Source organism: Ochotona curzoniae, unplaced genomic scaffold (genome assembly GCF_017591425.1).
Source record: "Ochotona curzoniae isolate NIBS_2020 unplaced genomic scaffold, NIBS_Ocur_1.0 contig_908, whole genome shotgun sequence".
In the NCBI taxonomy this organism is placed as follows: Eukaryota; Metazoa; Chordata; class Mammalia; order Lagomorpha; family Ochotonidae; genus Ochotona; species Ochotona curzoniae.
In genome coordinates, this window is record NW_024466607.1 from 3,934,331 (window position 1) to 3,953,615 (window position 19,285).

The 19,285-nt window shown below is 47.6% G+C and overlaps 1 protein-coding gene across 1 annotated transcript in view; it reads right to left on the minus strand.

Moving 5' to 3' along the window:
• RAD18 (RAD18 E3 ubiquitin protein ligase) overlaps positions 1-19,285 on the minus strand; it is a 61,427-nt gene that overhangs the window by 13,419 nt on the left and 28,723 nt on the right. The window contains exons 10-11 of the mRNA XM_040995109.1: positions 15,039-15,176; positions 10,827-10,992 (exon numbers count right to left, since the gene is read on the minus strand). Of these exons, the coding sequence (XP_040851043.1) occupies positions 10,827-10,992; positions 15,039-15,176 (304 nt within the window). The remainder of the gene's footprint in view (positions 1-10,826; positions 10,993-15,038; positions 15,177-19,285) is intronic.

The following is a 19,285-nucleotide window of genomic DNA, read 5'->3' on the forward strand; positions in this document are numbered from 1 at the left end:
CCAAGGCCCCTCCTCCATAGATTCTGAGGGTCTCCAAGGAGACTCACAACGTGGTTGCTTTGATGTAAAAAAAGAGTCAGAGGAGAAAAGAGGAAAAACCACATTCAAGGTGGCTGGAACAAATTAAAACTTGACCAAGGGACTAAAAACACAAAGTTCCAGGGAGCATAACTGTGAATTACATATTAACTCACCAAATTTCAATCATTAGAACAAAGTCCAGTTTTTACTTTAACCTTAAAGCTAGTGAAAACTATTTGAGGGTCTGAAAATACTGAAAAAATAATTATTGACGTGTGTTCAACATTTATAAGGGACTAGCAATTCCTTCAAGGCTTCAGGGTTAGTCTTCCCAAAGCATGCTGAAAGTACACTCTCAGCTGTTCTTTCCTTTTATTGAATTTTGTTGGTACCAGTCCATCTATCACCTTTATGCATCAAGGCAAACATAAGCAAGAAGCACAAAATAAAGATTCCTATAAAGTCCACTTGATGTCTGAAAAATTCAAGAGAAACACTTTTAAAAAGCCAACCTTGGGGCTGGCGTGGCACAGTGTGTACAGCTGAGCTGCCACCTGCAGCGCTGGCACCCCCACATGGCAGCAGTTCATGTCCTGGCTGCTCCACTTCCGACCCAGCTTCCTGCTAGTGGTCTAGGCCCCTGCTACCTGGGCTCCTAGCTTTGATGTGGCCTGACCCTGGTCACTGTCACCACACAGGGTGAACTAGCAGATGGAAGGCTTTTCCTTTTTTCCTCCCTCTCTTTTGATTTTCACATTTTTTTTTCTAATAAAACAATCTTATGCAAGTATCAAGACATCACGCCAACCAAACCTTTCAACATCACAGCCATCCCATGTGGGCGATGGCTTAGCACATCTACATGGCACAACACCGAAGGCATCATTTGTTAAGTGCAGGACCTGGAAAGAACTGCTGATTTCTAACAACATTTGAAGATTAGTTTATTCATCTGAAACTCAGAGTTACAGTGAAAGAGAGACAGAGATCCACTATTTTACTGCTTAGATGGACACAACCCTGGGTTGTTGAGCCAGGGTGAAGCCAGGAGCAAGGAGCCTCATTTGGGGCTCCCACATTGGCAGCAAGGGCCCAAAACCTTAGGTCATCTTCAGCTGCTTTCCCAGGCCCATGAGTACAGAGGTAGATTTGGAAGGGACAGAAACCAGTACCCCAATGCGATGCCAACATTGCAGGTACTGGCCGGATTCACTATGTCACAATGCTGGCCCCTTCTATAAACACTCAGGTGTACAAGCTTTCTGCAGCATCTCAAATCTCCAGATGGGTCGCTGTATCAAGGCTGCTGGTGACTATGCTAAAAACAAAAATGAGTGCTACTCAGGTCTGACTTGGAAAGCTGATGATTTAAGAATTACAGAACAGTCACAAAGGCTATTATAAAGGAGCCCATCAGATTATCCAGTGAAATGCATAATTAAAAAAAGAAATATAAAAGGTACGAACATGAACTGCTTGAGAATAAGAAAACAAAATGAACTACTGTTCAATTCACCCTCACAAGTACAGATTCACCAATAAAAACCTGGTAACAGAGGAGGGCAGGGACTGGCGCTGTGGCTCAGCGTGTCACGCTGCCGCCCGCACACTGGGATCACTTGTGTCCCAGCGCCACCATCCCACGAATCCTGGCTGCTCCACTTCCGTCCCAGCTCCCTAATGCGCCTGGGAAAGGATCACAAGATGGCCCAAGTACCTGGGCTCCGGCAACCACACGGGGGACCCAGATAAAGCTCCCGGCTGTACCCCAGTCAAGCCCCGGCCAGCCCAGTTACTTGAGGAGTTAGCCAGTGGACTGAAGATCCCTCTTGGCCTCTCCCTTTCTGTAACTCTGCCTTTCACATTAGCAAAGAAGGAAGAAGACGAGCAGGAGGAAGAAGGTGAATAAAGTGACGAAGGTGAGACAGCTAGAAAGCCATGCCATCTTCTCTCGGGATGCAAAGGCAATGAGGACCACACCCCCTAGGAAGTGAGACTACATTGTCAAATAGTAGTGCAAGAAAAAAAGAGTAAAACTGAGGAAGAAAATTAAGTTCTTCTCTATGCTGCATTTACAAATTAAACTTTTACAAGGAACATTAAAGGAGGGTTTTGCTAATGAATAGTTATGGCTAAATGTAATGTGTAATATTAAATGGAAAGGAAGAATAGTTTAATAATCATGAAACTTCATAGTTAAACTTGCTATAATTCAGCAGCATCTGATTTTCTGCTAAAGAACAGATTTGGTAACTTTGGTTTTGAAATGCATTCAATACATTCTCAATACTTTCATACCAATATCATTTGACTTACTTATTAATGCTTGTATTTGCGAGAGAGAGAGAGAGAGAGAGAGAGAGAGACCCCACCAAGTTTGGGTTCACTCTCCCAGCGCCCGTAAGAGTTGAGGCTCACCAAGCAGAGGCCGGCAGCTGGGACCCCAATGCAGGGGTCCCCCAATGCAGGGTCCCCCAAGGGTGGAGCACCGCCTGCTGCCTCTCACAGTATGCAGCAGCACAAGCCCCAGTGGACAGCGAGGACTCAGACACGGGCACTCCGGTATGCGACGCAGGGGTCCCAAGTCACGTCTCAAAGAACGCACACAATGCTAAGCCCATTTAACATTTACGGAAAACGTCAAAGGCACTTCAGAAAGTTGTGCACCCTGCACTCCATCCTCTCCACAACCAGCATTCTGTTACTGTGATACATTAATTACTGCTAACAAAGCGATACAAACACATTTTCAGCACTCAAGTCTACACTGCACCCCACTTCCTCATCCCTGCTGTCCCCTCTCCCTCCCAGGTCCCCACTCGGGGTGCTCCATGCCACCAGGCCTCAGGCTGCTCGGCTCCTCCTTTCTGAAGACCCTGGCAGCTCTGAGGAATACTCACTGAAGTGCCAGGAGTCTGAGAACCTGAGCTGTGGGGAGGGAGACCGCAGGGGTGCAGTGTGACGCTCAGGGTCCTCGCCCAGGGCCCACACTGTGTGCGCTGGCCCTGCTGCCGGCCTTGGCCAGCACCCCTTCCTTCTCAGAAATCACCTCACGGAGTAGGGGGTCTATGTCGCACTTCCGTGAAGGGAAAGAATTAACATGAATTATTTGAAATTCCTCTACTCAGAAGCATCCCCCCCTCGCCCCTGGATTTAACTCTATGTATCTGAAAGGCAGTTACACAAAGAGACAGAAACAGAATCTTCCATCTCCTAGAGTTCATTCCACAAATGGCCACACAACCATGACTAGGCCCGACCAAATCAACGAACTAGGAGCCTCTTTTGGGTCTTGCACGTGGGTACTTTGGGCCATCTTCAAAAGCTTTCCTGGGCACATTAGTAGGGAGCTGTATGGGAAGTGGAGCAGCTGAGACAGGAACTGGGCCCTGGGGATGTCGGCACTGCAGGGGGCGGTTTTACCTGCTATGCCACAACATCAGCCCCAGAACTGTCTATTCCGCATTACATTTGTATCAGAATGAACTCGGGATTTTTTTTCCACTTTAAGTCAATCTAATCCAACTTTATTTATACTATTGCTGAAATCCTTCTAGAATGGGACACCAGGAACTCATCCTCCTGGGTCCCTTTGATAAGTCCCAATTATTGTCCATGTGTTCCCTCCCTTTGTATTTCTTCTCCCCCCTCCCTTCCCCTACCTGTTCTTTCCTTTCTCTCCTGTTTACTTTCTGGTACTGAAAATGCTTCAGGATCATGTTTCATGCTCCAGTGCCAGCTCCAGAATGAATGCTTCGTGGTCCTCAAGCTGACAGAATAAGGCACAGGCATGATATTAGCTCACTGACCACCCAAATGCACACACATTGTAGACGACCACTCCAAGCCAGCTCAAGCAAAACATGAGTTCGTATTAACGTTTCCAATTCAAAGCCAGTTTTAGCCTTGCTGCTGTGCAGCCTCCACCTTGAGAAACACAGCTCCCAATAAATCCCACCCACTTACAGACATGAACACAAAACAACACAGCAGGAAAGACTTCAAGTGAGCTACAAAACAGCAAGTCAAGGAAAACGCAACACTCTTCAATGTAAAGAAATAGTACAGACAAGCATACTTCAAAAGTACTGCGTTCACATTAGGCAGAAAGTAACTATACATAAAAACATATTAAAAATGGTTATAAAATGTGCCAAACAGAAGGTTGGCTTCCAAAAGACATCCAACAGGGTCAAGACCTCACAGCACATACCTCTCGGGGCGCATTTAAAGCCTTTCAAAGGACCACGCCAGCAGGCTTTGCTGCCACAGCCCACAGAGCCCATCAAAAGAGCCCTGTGCACCCTCCTGGGGGCTGAAGATGCCCCGAGCCAGGCAGGCGCAGAGCAGGATGAGAAGGGAGGTGCCCGGACACCCGGGAGCTCTGGCTGCGGCACGGACGGCCCAGGTTTTTATTCAGTGTGTCAATGAACTTCAGCTTGGTGACAGATGACTTTGCACTGGAGTTTATTATCACTTAAAATGAAACCATAAACCTTTGCTCACAGCAAACACCGCTTCCCCCCTTAGTTTGGGGGCTTATTCAGCCAGGAACTTTCAAGAATATTTGTGCTTCTCCAACACGCACTATTCTCTTACTTCTCCTGGCAGCAAAGGGCTGGTGTGCTGGGCAGACACATGCTCTGTGCAGCCCCCTGGGCATTGCTGTATTATCCTGGGCTAGACATAGCACCCTATGAGCAGCCACAACCTGCACTTGAAACCATGTTGGTGTCCTGCCCTCTAGGTGTCCCAGGCTGGACTTCCGGCACCAGCACCTTGGCCTAAGGGTGACCCTCACAGTAAGGCCTGTACTGTACACAGCATGGAAGGCGGGACGCACCACGCTCAGCCCCCAGGAATGGCTCACAGCAGTGCCCTTGCCCCTTGAGCAGGGGCGGGGTGACCTGGGTGAGTTCTAACCCAGTTCCCAGGATCCCTGGAAGATCCCACTTCAGCTGGATCCAGGGGCCCTTACCTGGACACCTGGCCCTGAAATGCTGTCTTACCTTCCAAATGAAGCAGCACCGCCCCCTCTCTCTTGTGGTGGCACCACGCCACTTTAGCCATTTCAAACTGCCTGCTTCCGCTCGTGAGGCTCTTGGCCACAGCAGTCTGCCAGTCAGAACATGGCCTCACCACACACGACCTGAACACCCCTAAGCCAGCCAGACGCCTCCGGCCTTCCAGTGCCACACCTCTAGGCTGGATCTGTGCCAGGAGAAGCCACACGGCTCACTGCATGTTTCGCTGTGTCGATCAATACAAACTCCAGGAGACTGTGGCCCAGGAAGATCAAAGTTACCGATAACCATGGCTGAGTCCAACAGCTTCCTGGTCAGCAGAAAGCAGCAAGCACACGTGCCCAGGACTCGGAGCTCCTCACTACAGCATCTGCCCTGACACACCCACCTAGAATAAGCACCCAATACTAACCAAGCACACGTGCCCAGGACTCGGAGCTCCTCACTCCAGCATCTGCCCTGACACACCCACCTAGAACAAGCACCCAATACTAACCACGATCTGCAAGAAAAAGCCCGCCTGAAATCAAACCTGAAATTCTCGGTCTCTCTTCCAACTCCGCCCTCCCCTCCACGAGAGGCTTCTCTGACCACAGTGCCAGTGCCTGCCCAGCCCATCCCCCAGACCGCATCAAACACCTGAGGGTGCCAGTGTCCAAGCCACAGCCCTTAGAGCAATGCCCCCAAAGCAGGAGAGTACCTCTACCACCTTCCAGGGACTCAGGGGTGCTGCACTTTAACTATCTGGCCTAGGGACTAAAATGCACCCACCTACATGGGGGTACCCGACCAAGGCCTGGCTCCAACACCTGGTTCCAGCTGCTTCCCCGTGAAACCCCTGCGGTCAGTGGCAATGGCTAAGTCACTGTGTCCCTGGTGCCCATGGGATAGCTCTGGACTGCCCCTAGCCTTGACCCCAGCCCAGCTCTGGTCACTGTGGCCAAATGGGTAGAAAACCAGAGGATGGGACCACACATTCTGCCTCTCAAAGCTGAGATATCAAAAATGGACTTCTGCACATGTTTTGTTCTTGCTTTTCCTCTCTATTCCTTAATAATTCTGGACAGATCTCTTAGAAATGTCGGAAAGGTGAAGGAAGTCGCAGTAAACCTATCAGCCCCATTGCCAATAGCTGCTCAGCTTGAGCGCTTCCTGTTTGTGGGGAACTTCTCACAAGAGGCGGCCATCAGCTCAGTATCTGAGAAGAGATGACCACTTTTTCTGGGAACTAGAAGTTCAAATATACTAGTTATACCTGAGCAGACTCAGGTTCGTGTGTAACCAGCCCAGCCAGAAGCCCAGCCAGGTTAGCACTAACAAACCTGGTCACAAAGCCCTGGCCGAGCCGCTCTCGGTGTGTGCTGGGCCAGCCACGTCACCAGCTCATCTCTCTACCTCTTCAGACCTGAAGCATCCACGTTGGGTTGGCTGGGACGAGTGAGAGCTCCACTCAGCAGGCCAAGGGCAGCTCGGGCTGCTGCTTTTTGCCACTGTCATACTCAATAACAAATGGCGAGCGTAAATCTTTCCTTTCAGAAACTCTGAAGATGCAGGAAGTCAGCTAGCCATTCCTCTAGCTTATAAGATAAGCCAGGAGCTTCCATGATGAATACTTCTTCAGAAATTTTTAAACTTTCAACTTCAAAACTATTAGAAAATGGCCCTGTCATCCAGATTTTCCCATGGCCAACATTTTCGTATTTGCTTTCTCTCACTCTCTTGGTAATTTCTCACAGGCTGGACATAAAACACATCACTTCTTGACGGCCCACAGGAGAGGGCAGCCAGCATCTTGCCCACCTGCCAGTGGGCCCTTCTTGGGAACAACCATACTCACTCACATAAAATTCCCCAAAATAGGAAACTGAATATGCTGCAACATCATCTAACCCAGAGAGCAGTGTCCTATCCCAGTCAAGCCAAGAGACCGACTCTTTATAACTTCTTTGTATAGACCTACAGGTTGTGCCCAGGGCGAGCATGGCTGCCATGCTTGCCCGCCAAGCTCATAACCAGCAGCACTCCTTCTTCCTGGACACCCTCAGCAAAAATGCAGGGTCTTCAGCTTGCCAAGGCATGGGAAACAAAAGCTCTCTCTTCTGGACTGAGAAAAACAATAAGCTAATTTACAGAAACTTGGACAAGGCTCTTGAACTATCGGGAACCATCTAGCAAAGAAGTCACACAAAAATTTCAAATTTTCATCAATGTGTTTGTCACTGGTCTTCAGGTTAGCTTAGAAAAAAAACCACAATCCTAACACTTAAAATGCTACAGAACGGACTTAGCTAATAGAATTAAGTCAGCAACAAAAATGGTCCACCAATATACCAGAACTGCACAGATCTACTGATTCTTAAAACAAGAGGATTATTAGTTTTCCATCTGCCAAGTCTTATGTTTGAACATTAGACTGAGGCCAAAGCCCTTATCCAATAGCATAAGAGCAAGTTCCGTATTCTGCATTATGGCATAACTATGGGTGTCAATACAAACTGCTACACATGTGAACATGTGATAGATCTAAGCAGCATGGCTGTTCTCTTACAAAGAAGAGGATCTGGGAGCTTGTTGTGGCAGAGCCGGTAAAGCAACCACCTGTGATACTCCATCCCAGCTGCTGCATTTCCCATGTGACACTCTGCTAAGGGCCTGGGAAAAGCAGACGAGTAGATGACAGCCGATGTCCTCGGGTCCCTGCCACCCACACAAAAGACCTGGACAAGCTCGTGGCACCTAGATTCAGCCTGGCCTAGCCCTGGCAATGTGGGAAGGGAACTACCAGCTGGAAGATTTTTCTCTTTATCTCTCCCTCTCTCTCTTAAATGAATTTCACATAAATGAATCATTCAAACACCCAAATAAAAGCATGTTTAAAATTATGCAATTATGTTCCTCTATCTGACCATCTACATTTCTATCTTTGGAAGGATAAATGCATTAAAGTGCTAGCAGGAAGATATTTCTGGCTGATAAAACCATGACATTTTATTCTTTTTATTCAAATTTTCCATTTTTCACAAGAAGAGCAACTAACTATAAAGGTATCTTAGTAGCTGGCTGTGGCACAGTGAACTAAGGCTCTGCCTGTGGTGCCAGCATCCTCTAAGAGTACCAGTTCAAGGCCTGGCAGCTCTACTTCTGATCCAGCTTCCTGCTGATGCTCCTGGGAAAGCAGCAGACAGTTTCAATCTCTGGGTCATGGCACTCACAGGGGAGACCTAGCTGGAGTTCTAGGCTCTAAACTCCAGCCTGGCCCAGTCTAGCTGGTGCAGCCATACATGGAGTTAAGCAGCAGATGGAAGATGTCTGTTTTCCTCTGTCTCTTCCTGCATAACTCCATCTTTTTTTTTTTTTAGATTTATTTTTATTATTTGTTTATTGGAAAGGCAGATATACAGAGAGGAGAGACAGAGAGGAAGATCTTCCATCCGATGATTCACTCCCCAAGTGAGCGCAACGGCCGATACTATGCCGATCCGAAGCCAGGAGCCTCTTCCGGGTCTCCCACGCGGGTTGCAGGGTCCCAAAGCCTTGGGCCGTCCTCGACTGCTTTCCCGGGCCACAGGCAGGGAGCTGGAAGGGAAGCGGGGCTGCCGGGATTAGAACCGGCGCCCATATGGGATCCCGGGCGTGCTAGGTGAGGACCTTAACCACTGCGCCATCGCACCGGGCCCAATAACTCCATCTTTTAAATACATAAATAAGTCCTTTTTGTTTGTCTGTTTTAAGGTTCTTTAGGGGTCAGCATGGTGGCTTAACAGGCTAATCCTCTGCTTGCATGTGCCAGCATTCCATCTGCGAACTAGTCCATGTCCTGGCTGCCCACTTCCCATTCCACTCCTTGCCTGTGGCCTGGGAAAGCAGTGGACCTGCAGCCACGTGGGAGACGCACAGGAAGCCCCAGACTCCTGGCTTTGGATCAGCACAGCTCCAGCCACTGTGGCCACATGGGGAGTGAGCCAGTGGATGGAAGATCTTTGTCTCTCCTCTCTCTGCTTTTCAAATAAAAATAAATCTTTTTATTTTAAAGTTCTTTAGAAAAATCAAAAGCTTTACAATAAAAACAAGAAAATTATCACACAAAACCCAAAAAAAAACTGATGATAAAAATGAAAGGAAAAAAAGACAACCACATTTGCCCATATAAGGAAGAAAATTCCACAAGGTTGATTTACAACTTGTAACAGACAAGTGGTAAAGGAACAATCATTATAAAACAGGATTTGAGAAACTGCTTGCTGAACAAAAGCTCAGCAAACGCTCGGCGTCGTGTCCCACTCGTCTCCTGCCCCTGTCGGTGTCACAGAAAGCAGATAGAGATCAAAGTCCCTGAGGATTTAGAGGCACTTGGCTTGGGCTGGTACCTTCCTGACTTCTTTCCCTGAAAGCTCTGGTAATAGTCAGATGGGCAGCTCTTTTCTACTCTGAGATGTATTTATTTATTTGAAAGTCAGAGAGACTTCATCCACTGACTGGCTAACCTCCCACAAGGCTGCAATGCTGCCACCGGGCCAGGCCCAAGCCAGGAACCTGGAACTCTCGCCGGGTGCTACACGTGGGTCCAAGGGCCAAGAACTTGGACTGTCTGTTACTGCTTTTTCAGGTGCATTAGCAGGCAGTTAGTGCAGAAGTTGGGCAGCCTGGACTTGACCCAGGGCCCATGTGGGCTGCCGGCACCATAGACCGAGGTTCCCACCACTGTGCCACTCGCCAGTTTTTTTTGCTTTGTTTCTAGGACTTATTATTTTTATTTGAAAGGTAGATTTTACAGAGAGGAAAGACAGGAAAAGAAGGTCTTCCATTTGCTAATTCATTCCCAGAGCTTAGCTGAGAGCAGAAGATTCCTCCAGGTCTCCAATGTAGGTGCAAAGGTCCCAGGGCCAACAGTCATTCACCCTGGCTTCCCCAGGCCACAAGTAGAGAGCTAGACTGGAAGTGGAACAGCCAGGACCCAAAATGTCAGCACCAGTGGACAGAAGATAAGCCCATTTAGCCACTATGTCAGCCCTGAGGGCTTTTTTTTCCTTCTTTTTCAAGATTTACTGATTTTTATTGGAGAGACAGATTTACACAAAAGGAAGAAGAGAAGGAGAACGAGAGATCTTCCATCCACGGTTCAACCCTCAAATAGCTGCAATACCAGCTGGGCTCATCCAAAGCTGGGGGTCAGGAGCCAGAAGCTTCTCCCAGGTCTCCCACACGGCTGCAGGGGTCCACGCACTTGGGCTGCTGCTTTCCCAGGTGCATCGGCAGTGAGCTGGACCAGAAATGGAGCAGCCAGGAGTTGGTCCAGTGCCCACATGGGATGCCAGCAGCACAGGCTATTAACCTGAGAAGCCACCACACTGGCCACCCACCAGTGTTATAACAGCCTTTGTCAAGCTACTACTAACTAGTAAAAAGCTACTAACAAGTTTCTAACTAGATTATAAACATCATGCTTACCATGTGAGCTATATTCTGAAAATGTAAGGAATCATTTAAAAAAAATCTAAGACAACACGGACAGCAAGATGAAACATTATTTTGTGCTACTGAGAGAAAAAGTTGAAAACTGAGCTGCAATACACTGCCTTCCTCTTCACTGAGAATGTTGAACTTAAACATAACCAGTGTCTTCAAACTTGCTCGTAGATACTGCCCTCTGGCATTTCTGTGTATACTATAAAAAATGACAGCCCTTCATGACTGACTCAGTGAGCGGGCTGGTCCACACAGCCCCCAGCCATCTGGGACTGCACACGGTCCATCCAGGAGCTGCCCACTGCTGTTTCTTACCTATTGCAGGAACCAGACTCTGACGAAAGCAGAGTTGCTTCTGGGGCATCGGCGTAATGGGAAGAATCACCTGGGCCCTGCTTCCCTGGGGAGCTCAGCTTTGATGGAGAGAAACGGGCTGCCACCGGCGTTATCCCCGAGAATTCCATTTCATCAACTTCTTCTCCTAAAAAGGAAATAAAAGGGGCAAGTCTGAGTGCCTTACAATCTATGCCCTCCATTCGCCCAGCGTCCCTGCAAGCATTTACTGCTGCTAGCTGAATTCTATGCGACGGATTCTCTAGAACACCAATTCCAAAACGCCAGCACAGAGAACAGCCTCGGCACGCCAGGCACAGGTTATTGTACTGCCTACCCGCTGCTTTTCCTCCAAGATTCATGATCTTAAAAACAAAACTTACTTTCAAAGCAGAAATGGGAAAACCCTATAATTCTACTGGTTTTCACTTACAGATTACTAAAGAATCTTTGCCTATTTCACATATCAGAAAAAACCAACAAACAAACATCAATTAGGATGTCAAGACTAGGTCGGGTACAACTAACAGAATCCCAATATTAGCCATCATTATGTGTCAGTAAACTTACCTGAACATTTTTTTTTTGAAAGATTTATTTATTTAAAAGGCAAAGTGACAAAAAGAAGTAGAAGCATCAGAGAATCTCCCATCCACTGCGTCTCTCCCCGAGCGGTCACATCAGCAGTACCTGAGTCAGGCCAAAATCAGAGCCAGGAACACAACCGTGGTCTCCCAGCTGCAAGGCAGACGCCCGAATGCACGGGTGACCACCTACCGCCTTCCCAGACACATCAGGGAAGCCAGATCGAAGCGGAGCAGCTGTGACTCTAGCCGGCACGCCACTGCGGATGCCAGCACCACAAGCAGCAGCTTAACCTGTGGGGTCCCAAGGTCAGCCCCCCAACATCCTTTATCTAAACCTGCTGAGTATTACCTAGCTATTCACCACAGAGCAGGACAGCTATCAGACATGACCAAATGAGGACCAAGTGCCTAGCCACAGGGCGTGGTCAGCGTGCACAAAGCAATGTGACGCAGTCAGGGCCCTGCGAGCATCAGTGTGAAGAACTCCACCCGAGGGAACCCCTCTCACAGGGCACCAGGGCTCTGGCCTAGAACCAGGAGCTGAGCAGACGCTGTACCCGCTGCATTGCTGGAGAGAAACAGACAAGCGTGCCTGTCCAGCCACGCCATCTTTCTCACAGGACACAAAAAAGGACTGGTAAGGTCTTGTTACACAGAGAAAACTCATGAAAATAACTGACAGCTTCTTCAAAAAGCCTTTCCAGAAGCCCAGCATGGTAGTCTAGTGGCTTAAGTCCTTGCCTTGCACACACCGGGATCCCATAGGTGCATCGGTTCCAATCTCATGGCCCCATTTCCCATCCAGCTCCCTGCTTGTGGCCTGGGAAAGCAGTCAAGGACGGCCCAAAGCCTTGGGACCCTGCACCTGTGGGAGACCTGGAGGAAGTTCCTGACTCCTGCGCAGCACCGGCCATGGCAGACACTTGGGTGGTCACTTGGGGAATGAAACAGAGGATGGAAAATCTTCCTCTCTGTCTCTCCTCCTTTCTGTATATCTGACTTTTCAATAAAAATTTTAAAAATAATAATAAAATAAATAAATAACAAAAGAAAGCCTTTCCAAGATCAGACAGTCCCGAAAGAGTTCTAAACTTTGGTTACAACATGAGCAGAACATCCATCGAGTGGGTGTAATTTCCCAAATAAATGTCTAATTCTGTCTGATGGGCAATAAGCTATGGTTGTCAACAGAAAAGCCCTGCGGGGCGTGCATCTGGCAAGGAGGAGGAGCAGCGACAAAGGCGACCACCAGAACCCGTGGGTCTCCTGTGCAGACACCAGCCTCAGGATTAAGTGCCAGTCACCCTGGAATCTCAGGGCTCCGGGCTTGAAGAAAGCAATAAAGCTGGCCAGGTAGGGTCCAGGGTTCAGCAAATACAAGCTTTCATTTCTGCAAATCAGCACTCTTCTTTCTGTAAGCTTCCACAAGATAGTTCTCCTCTCTGGGACAACCCCATTCCTAGACTCCACAGGCACTGTAAGTTGGTTACCTGTCCCAGCTGTAGGTCGGCCTCAACGACAGCCCCGAGAGTGGGGCTTGGACAAGCAACAAAGCAGGCTAAGCTTTCACTCGAGAGAACACACATCTCAGCCACCTAAACACCTCTCCAATGTTGACTCTAAAAAACAGCAGTCATGCAGGTTCATGGTGCATCAGAAAACCCACCTTTGCACCCGCCTGCATCTGCGTGCCTGTCTTCTGCACCACCCCGCCACAGGGCCCTCTTGCACAGCAACCTCACAGGCGCAATCCTCTTTAAAGCCCACAGAGGGTGCCACTGAGGTGCCAACATACAGAAAACCACCCAGGAGCCCTCAGTCACTGAGATCCAACTAACGGAAAACATTTTTTTTTTTTCTGGTGGGAAACGTGAAGACAAATTTTCTCAAGAGCTAGGCAGGTTTCCAGAAATTTTGTTCAATAATTGTATGAAAACATACCACTTGTTCAAAGACCAAGGGGTATACACCAAGGATCCAGCTACTAAAAGGCACCAATGAGGCCAGTGCAATGGCTCAGCAGGTTCACTTCTCACCTGCAGGCACTGACATGCCAGATGGGCACCATGTCCCAGCAGCCCTGCTTCCCATCCAGTCCCGTTTATGTCCTGGGAAAGCAGTGGGGACGGCCCAAAGCTCTGGGATCCTGCACTCGCATCTTTAAAAAATAAATAAAGAAAAATAAATAAAAATAAAGAAAGAAAGAAGTTCCTGGCTCCAGACCAGCTCTGGCCATTGTGGCCATCTGGGCAGTGAATCAACAGTTGACTCTCATTGTGGTGTTAAATCTCCCTTTCCAATAAAAATAAATAAATCTTAAAAAGAAAAAAAGACCACAATAGCATCTAAAAGAACAAATACTTAGCAATAAATCTATACAAGAAAAACTTACATACTGAAAACTATAAAATTTCTAAAATTGTCACGAAAAATAAAATAAAATAAATAAAAATCCCTATAGGACAGGCTTATGACATGGTGGGTGGGACATTTCTTGGGATTTGTGCCTCTCCCATCAGAATGCTGATTCTAATCGCACCTTCCTCCTACAAGGTAGACTCCAGCAAACCAGGAGGTCACGGCCAAGTACTTGGGTCCCTGTAACCCACATGGGAGGCCCAGAAGACCCTGCATGCAGACTTTGCCCTGGCCCAGCCCAGGAGGCTGAAGGCGTATGACAGCAGACCAGATGGAAGGTCTCTTTCTGTCTCTCTGCTTCTCAGATAAGTAAAAAATAAAAACAAAAATTTCTTGCAGAGGCCGGGCTGATGGCTCAACAGGCTAATCATCCATCTTTAAGCACTAGCATCCCACATGGGTGCCAATTCTTGTCCCAGATGCTCCACTTTTGATCCAACTCCCTGCTTGTGGCCTGGAAAAGCAGTGGAGGATGGTCTAAGTCCTTGGGCCCCTTCATCCACGTGGGAGACTCGGAAGAAACTCCTGGCTCCTGGCTCTGGATCAGCTCAGCTCTGGCCACTGCACCCACACGGGGAATGAACCAGCAGATGGAAGGCCTTTCCCTGTCTCTCCTCCTCTGCAAATCCGCCTTTCAAGTAATAACAAATAAATTTTTAAAAAATAATAAATCTTTTGAATTTAATAAAATTCTTGTAGAATATTTTTGAATACACAGTATATGGAAGGGGGAGAAGGCAGAGAGAATAACATTAATCTCCACATAGCAACAATCAACACTGAAGCAATGCGCCACGGGCTGCCGGTAGGAGAGCAGCTTCTGATGGCTGCAGGATATTTCTTTCAAAAAGAAACAAAAATTATTCATTCTTTCTGAAGGATATCTCAGGAATCGCAGCAATAACTCCTAGACCCAGAAAATATCCTTAAGCCGGAACCACGAAGCTCCTGTGATTTACCATTGGCTGAAAGGGCGGCTGCAGAGACAACTTCTTCAGGCTGTTCTTCCAACCTTCTCCCAGAGCAATGCAAGCCAATTCACATGCAACAGCCACAACATGAAGTTCATATAAAAGAACTCTTTCCGGTATCAAATACCTCATAATGCCAAAGCAAATGACTTTGGCTTTTTCTTTCCATAATAAAAATATCGAGTCACCATTTTTCCTGCTTGTCTTCGGTCTCTTACCCACGCACGGGGACGGCGACTTTCCAGGGGGCTCGTCTTCTTCCCTTGGTCCTTTGATGTTGGCCATCCCCACAGCCTTCTTGTATCCCTTTTTGGCCTGGTCCACCAGAAGCTGAAATTCACTGTGATGTTTCTTTCCTGAAATTCAAAAGGCCTTCTCAGTAGAGCCAGGACCAGGAGTGGTCCAGAGGGCAGCGAGGGGAGTGTGGAGCGTCAGCCTCAGCCACTGTTTTCAAGATGCACGAGGCCTGAGAAGAGCAGCATCCCTGGGGAGGCCGGGCTGCAGCGGGGCACCCCAGGCAGCCAGCCTCCCGCCCTCACTCCACACTTGTCAGCTTGGCAGCAGGATTCTGTACAGTCAATGGCCTTGCCCCAGGCCTATTGTACTCCTTTAATATCTCTGGACATGATGCCATTAACACTGACCTCAAGGTCACCGCCACTGATTAAAAATATCTAGAACCCATTAATCAAAGATACCCAGTCACCATCTGAGTATATACTTCAGGAAATCAATCTGTGATTTTGAACCACTGTCAAATAATTCATGTATTGAGCAACCTTAAATGCTTCGGCCTTGGTTCGAAGAAGTATCACAAATTCTGTAAAACTGTTTTAGGAAGAATTATACTAGAAGTAGCTTTTTAAAAGTTCTGAAAATTTTTTTATTCAATAATCCATAGTCTTCAAGTAAATAAAAAATGAAAACAGATGTAGACAACTGATAGCGATGAAAAGTAACTGTACAAGGATACTTCCAACATTCCACAGAAAATGGAATAAAAAATGTTTGTTTATGCAAAAACCCTTGACATCCTCACGTCCATGAGGCCTTCAAAAACCTAAGGGAAAATGTACATTATTAAAAAAACTACAAAGGATTTCAAAAACCATTTTCCCTTTCATTCCATCTTTGCTGGACCTTCTGAAGGGTCCTCAGAGATAGACAAATCTGTCAGGTGCAGGAGGCTTGCTGCCGTCCCTCCCAGATGCCCACTGGCACGTTCACCTCGGTGTTTGGGACATACACCTGTTGCCAGTCTTTAGTCTCCAGCTGTCTTTGAATACCTGGGATCTCAGCAGTCCCCTCTCTAAGACTGAGTTCTACAAAGCCTTTAGCAAAACATGTTGATTTTCTGCCCAAATGAGTGCAATGATTTTGTTCAGGAAAATTATCCTTAACATAACGGAAGCAAGCACTCAATGATGAAATGCCACAACAAAGACAGAGATTGATTTCCTCTTTAGGGAGAGTGACAGTGAGACAGAGACATGGGGAGACCACACAGGTGCATGTCATGAATATGCAAACTACCATTGAAAGAAATGGGCTACACTGTATAATAGAAGACTAAAGCTTCAGCTAAATACATATGAGCTGGTCAGAAAGGTTATCAGATAAAGTAGCTGGTAAAAAACAGAGATACAAACTACAAGAACACAGCAAGGTGCTGTGCCTCAAGCACTGCTGGTGCGTTTGAGATGAACTGTCTTGCACTCCTTCCACTCCTCAGAACACCCACCACCATCATCAGGTAATTTCTGCCAGGCAGGGGAACCACTCTGGACCATGGAATCTATGTAAGACATTTCCTAGTGAAGCTCCAAGAAACACCTATAGATTGTGGATTTAAGATAACTGACTAGGAACAGGCATTGCAGTATAGCACGTAAAGTTGGCAGCTTATGCTAGCATCTCAAATGAGCATAATTCCAATTCTGGCTGTTCCACTTCCTATCCAGCTCCCTACTAACATGCCTGGGAAAGCAGCAGAAGCTGGTCCCAGCGCGTCGGCCTCTGAGATCCTGAAGCCTTCCCATCCCAGTTCTGGACATGCCCAGCTCTGGCCGCTGTGGCCATCTGGGGTGTGAACCAGCACATGGAATATCTCTCTGCCGCTTCCTCTCCAATAACTCTGACTTTCAAACCAATCAATCTTTTTTTTAAAAGATGATATCCAAATAAACTTGTTAAAGTAACCATATTAACAGTCAAGAAGGCGTAATGAGTTTATCATCCAGAGTAGTAAAATTTAGATTTAAGAGATTCTCTTTTTCTTTTTATAATCTACCCCACAACTAGGTTAGAATTCTAAAAAGCCCAATAATGCGTCAACTAATTATGACCAATAAAACTGTTCCCACTCCTCCGCGCACTGTGTTTCAGGTCTTCCATCTGACAAGGAGTGCTCTAGCATGGTGAATCTCAACTCTGCATGTTCTATGTCCTGAAGTGATCTCTGGTGAGGTTTCAGTCACCCTGCTGGCTGTGGGCTGTAGGCTCTGGGAGCTGAGGACCAACTCCACAGTTAACCAGCTCACAATCTTCAAGAGTTTAATCCTGAATCCACCCACCCTTCTGCCTTGTTGCGTGCCAAGCAAATCCGTTCCCTCCCTGGCCAGCTTCCTCAGCTCTTCAGAACCGATGTCTCAAGCTGGCCATGTCCCAGTGAGGCATAAGACCAAACCTAACTTCTCCCCACCCTATGTGGCGCCTGACAAATCCCAAACGCACACTCAACACTGCTGTGCAATTTCCTCTGTTTCCCTAGCAGAGTTGCTTACTTGGCCCCCAGATGGCTATCTGACACTCCCCCTTTATTCAGACCCCTGCTGCTCCATTCACTGCTCCCTTGTGGTCAGCTTCCAGCTTTGGAGCAGAGCGCCATTCTCACAGCACGTCTGTGTCCTCCCATCCATCCTCGCTCCTTGCCTGCAGGCCCCGAGTCTGCTTCACCACCACGAACCCACCGTCCTGGCTGCGATGTAGGCCAGCCCCTAACTGACCTGGTAACGTCCACCACGAAGGCCTCGCACACGTGGACCAGGCATCTGAAACCCAGAGTACGGAATGTGGACGCGAGTCAGGAGGCCCAGGCCACAACTTTTCCTTCATGAAATAATAATGAGTAACAACCAATACCATAATCCATTACAGAAGCAAACAATCATTTTGAAAATCTTTGACTTCAGTAATCTCTGTGTACATAATCAGTGATGATATAACTTGTACTTCTTAGTATATGTTGAAAGTTCTTAAAAGCCACTGAATTTGAAAACCAATTCAATCTATCAAAACTCTCCCCTGACATAACGCCCCGAAACAACTGGCTGCCCTAACAGTCCTCACCTCTAACTTGGAGCCAATCAACTCCAACTGCTTCTGATGGATGGCTACCCTCGGACAAAACTAAGGCTGTGGCCTTAGAGCTGTGAAACCCACAGGTGTCTTCTGTCCCTTAAGCAACCTCTCACAGCCACAGGCAACAGGTCCAGGGCTGCTTCCGCAGGGCCTCCTTTCCTGCAGAAAAGCCTCCTGGGGTCACCGAGCTTTCCTCCAGCCCCATGATCACTGGGGTCATGCAGCCTTCTGTCTCTCCCAGCGTCTGCTCTGTCAGAGGGCAGAGGAGGTCAAGCCCACCGTCACGTGCACCTCTGTACCCTGACATGTGCACTTGACAGTGAACAGTAATGGAGACAACTGCTGGCATGTTAGCGGGAAGCCATGCTTGTTCCAGTTTAGAGTAAAAGGAACAACTTTGTCAAGGGATACTATTTTTAACAGAAAGGACAGATGGGAAAAGTGTGGGGAATTCAGACTTGGATATCTGGCACTCATTTTCTCAAGCATGATTGAATATGTCATGTCAAGAAAGCTAACAGTACTTCCTGCCAAAGATAAAAATGACGGCCCTCAAGTGAAACTCAGAACCTTGGGCAACCTGCATCCACCACCGGAAGCTTTGCTTAACTTCTCCCGTGACATCAGAGGTGATAGCAAGAAATGCTCTTTAAAATACGGTAGAATATAAATAAAACAGGCCAGCATTTGGAACTCAATTACTTCTTCTCAGTGAAACTTTCCTATTTTCTTCACTTTACAGGCTTAACTTTTGAAAATTCAGTGATCATTTGACATCTCAGGTGCCACTTTGGCACAGCATGTAAGAGGTCACCTGACCCACCCCCATCTCATAGGAGTGCCTGAGTTTTGAGTCCCAGACCTTCGATTTTTTATGATTGATCTTGATCTGTTTATTTGAAATTTGGAGAGAGAGAAGAGAGCAGAGAGCAAGAGAGGCCTACCCACTGGCTCACTCCCCAGACGGCTGCAACGGGAAGCAGTGGGCAGGGTGAAGCAGGGACCAGGAGCTTCGTCTGGGTAGCCCACATGGGGAGCAGGTCCAAGCACTTGTGTGGTCTTCAGTGGCTTTTCCCAGGCCATGAACAAGGAGCTGGATCAGAGG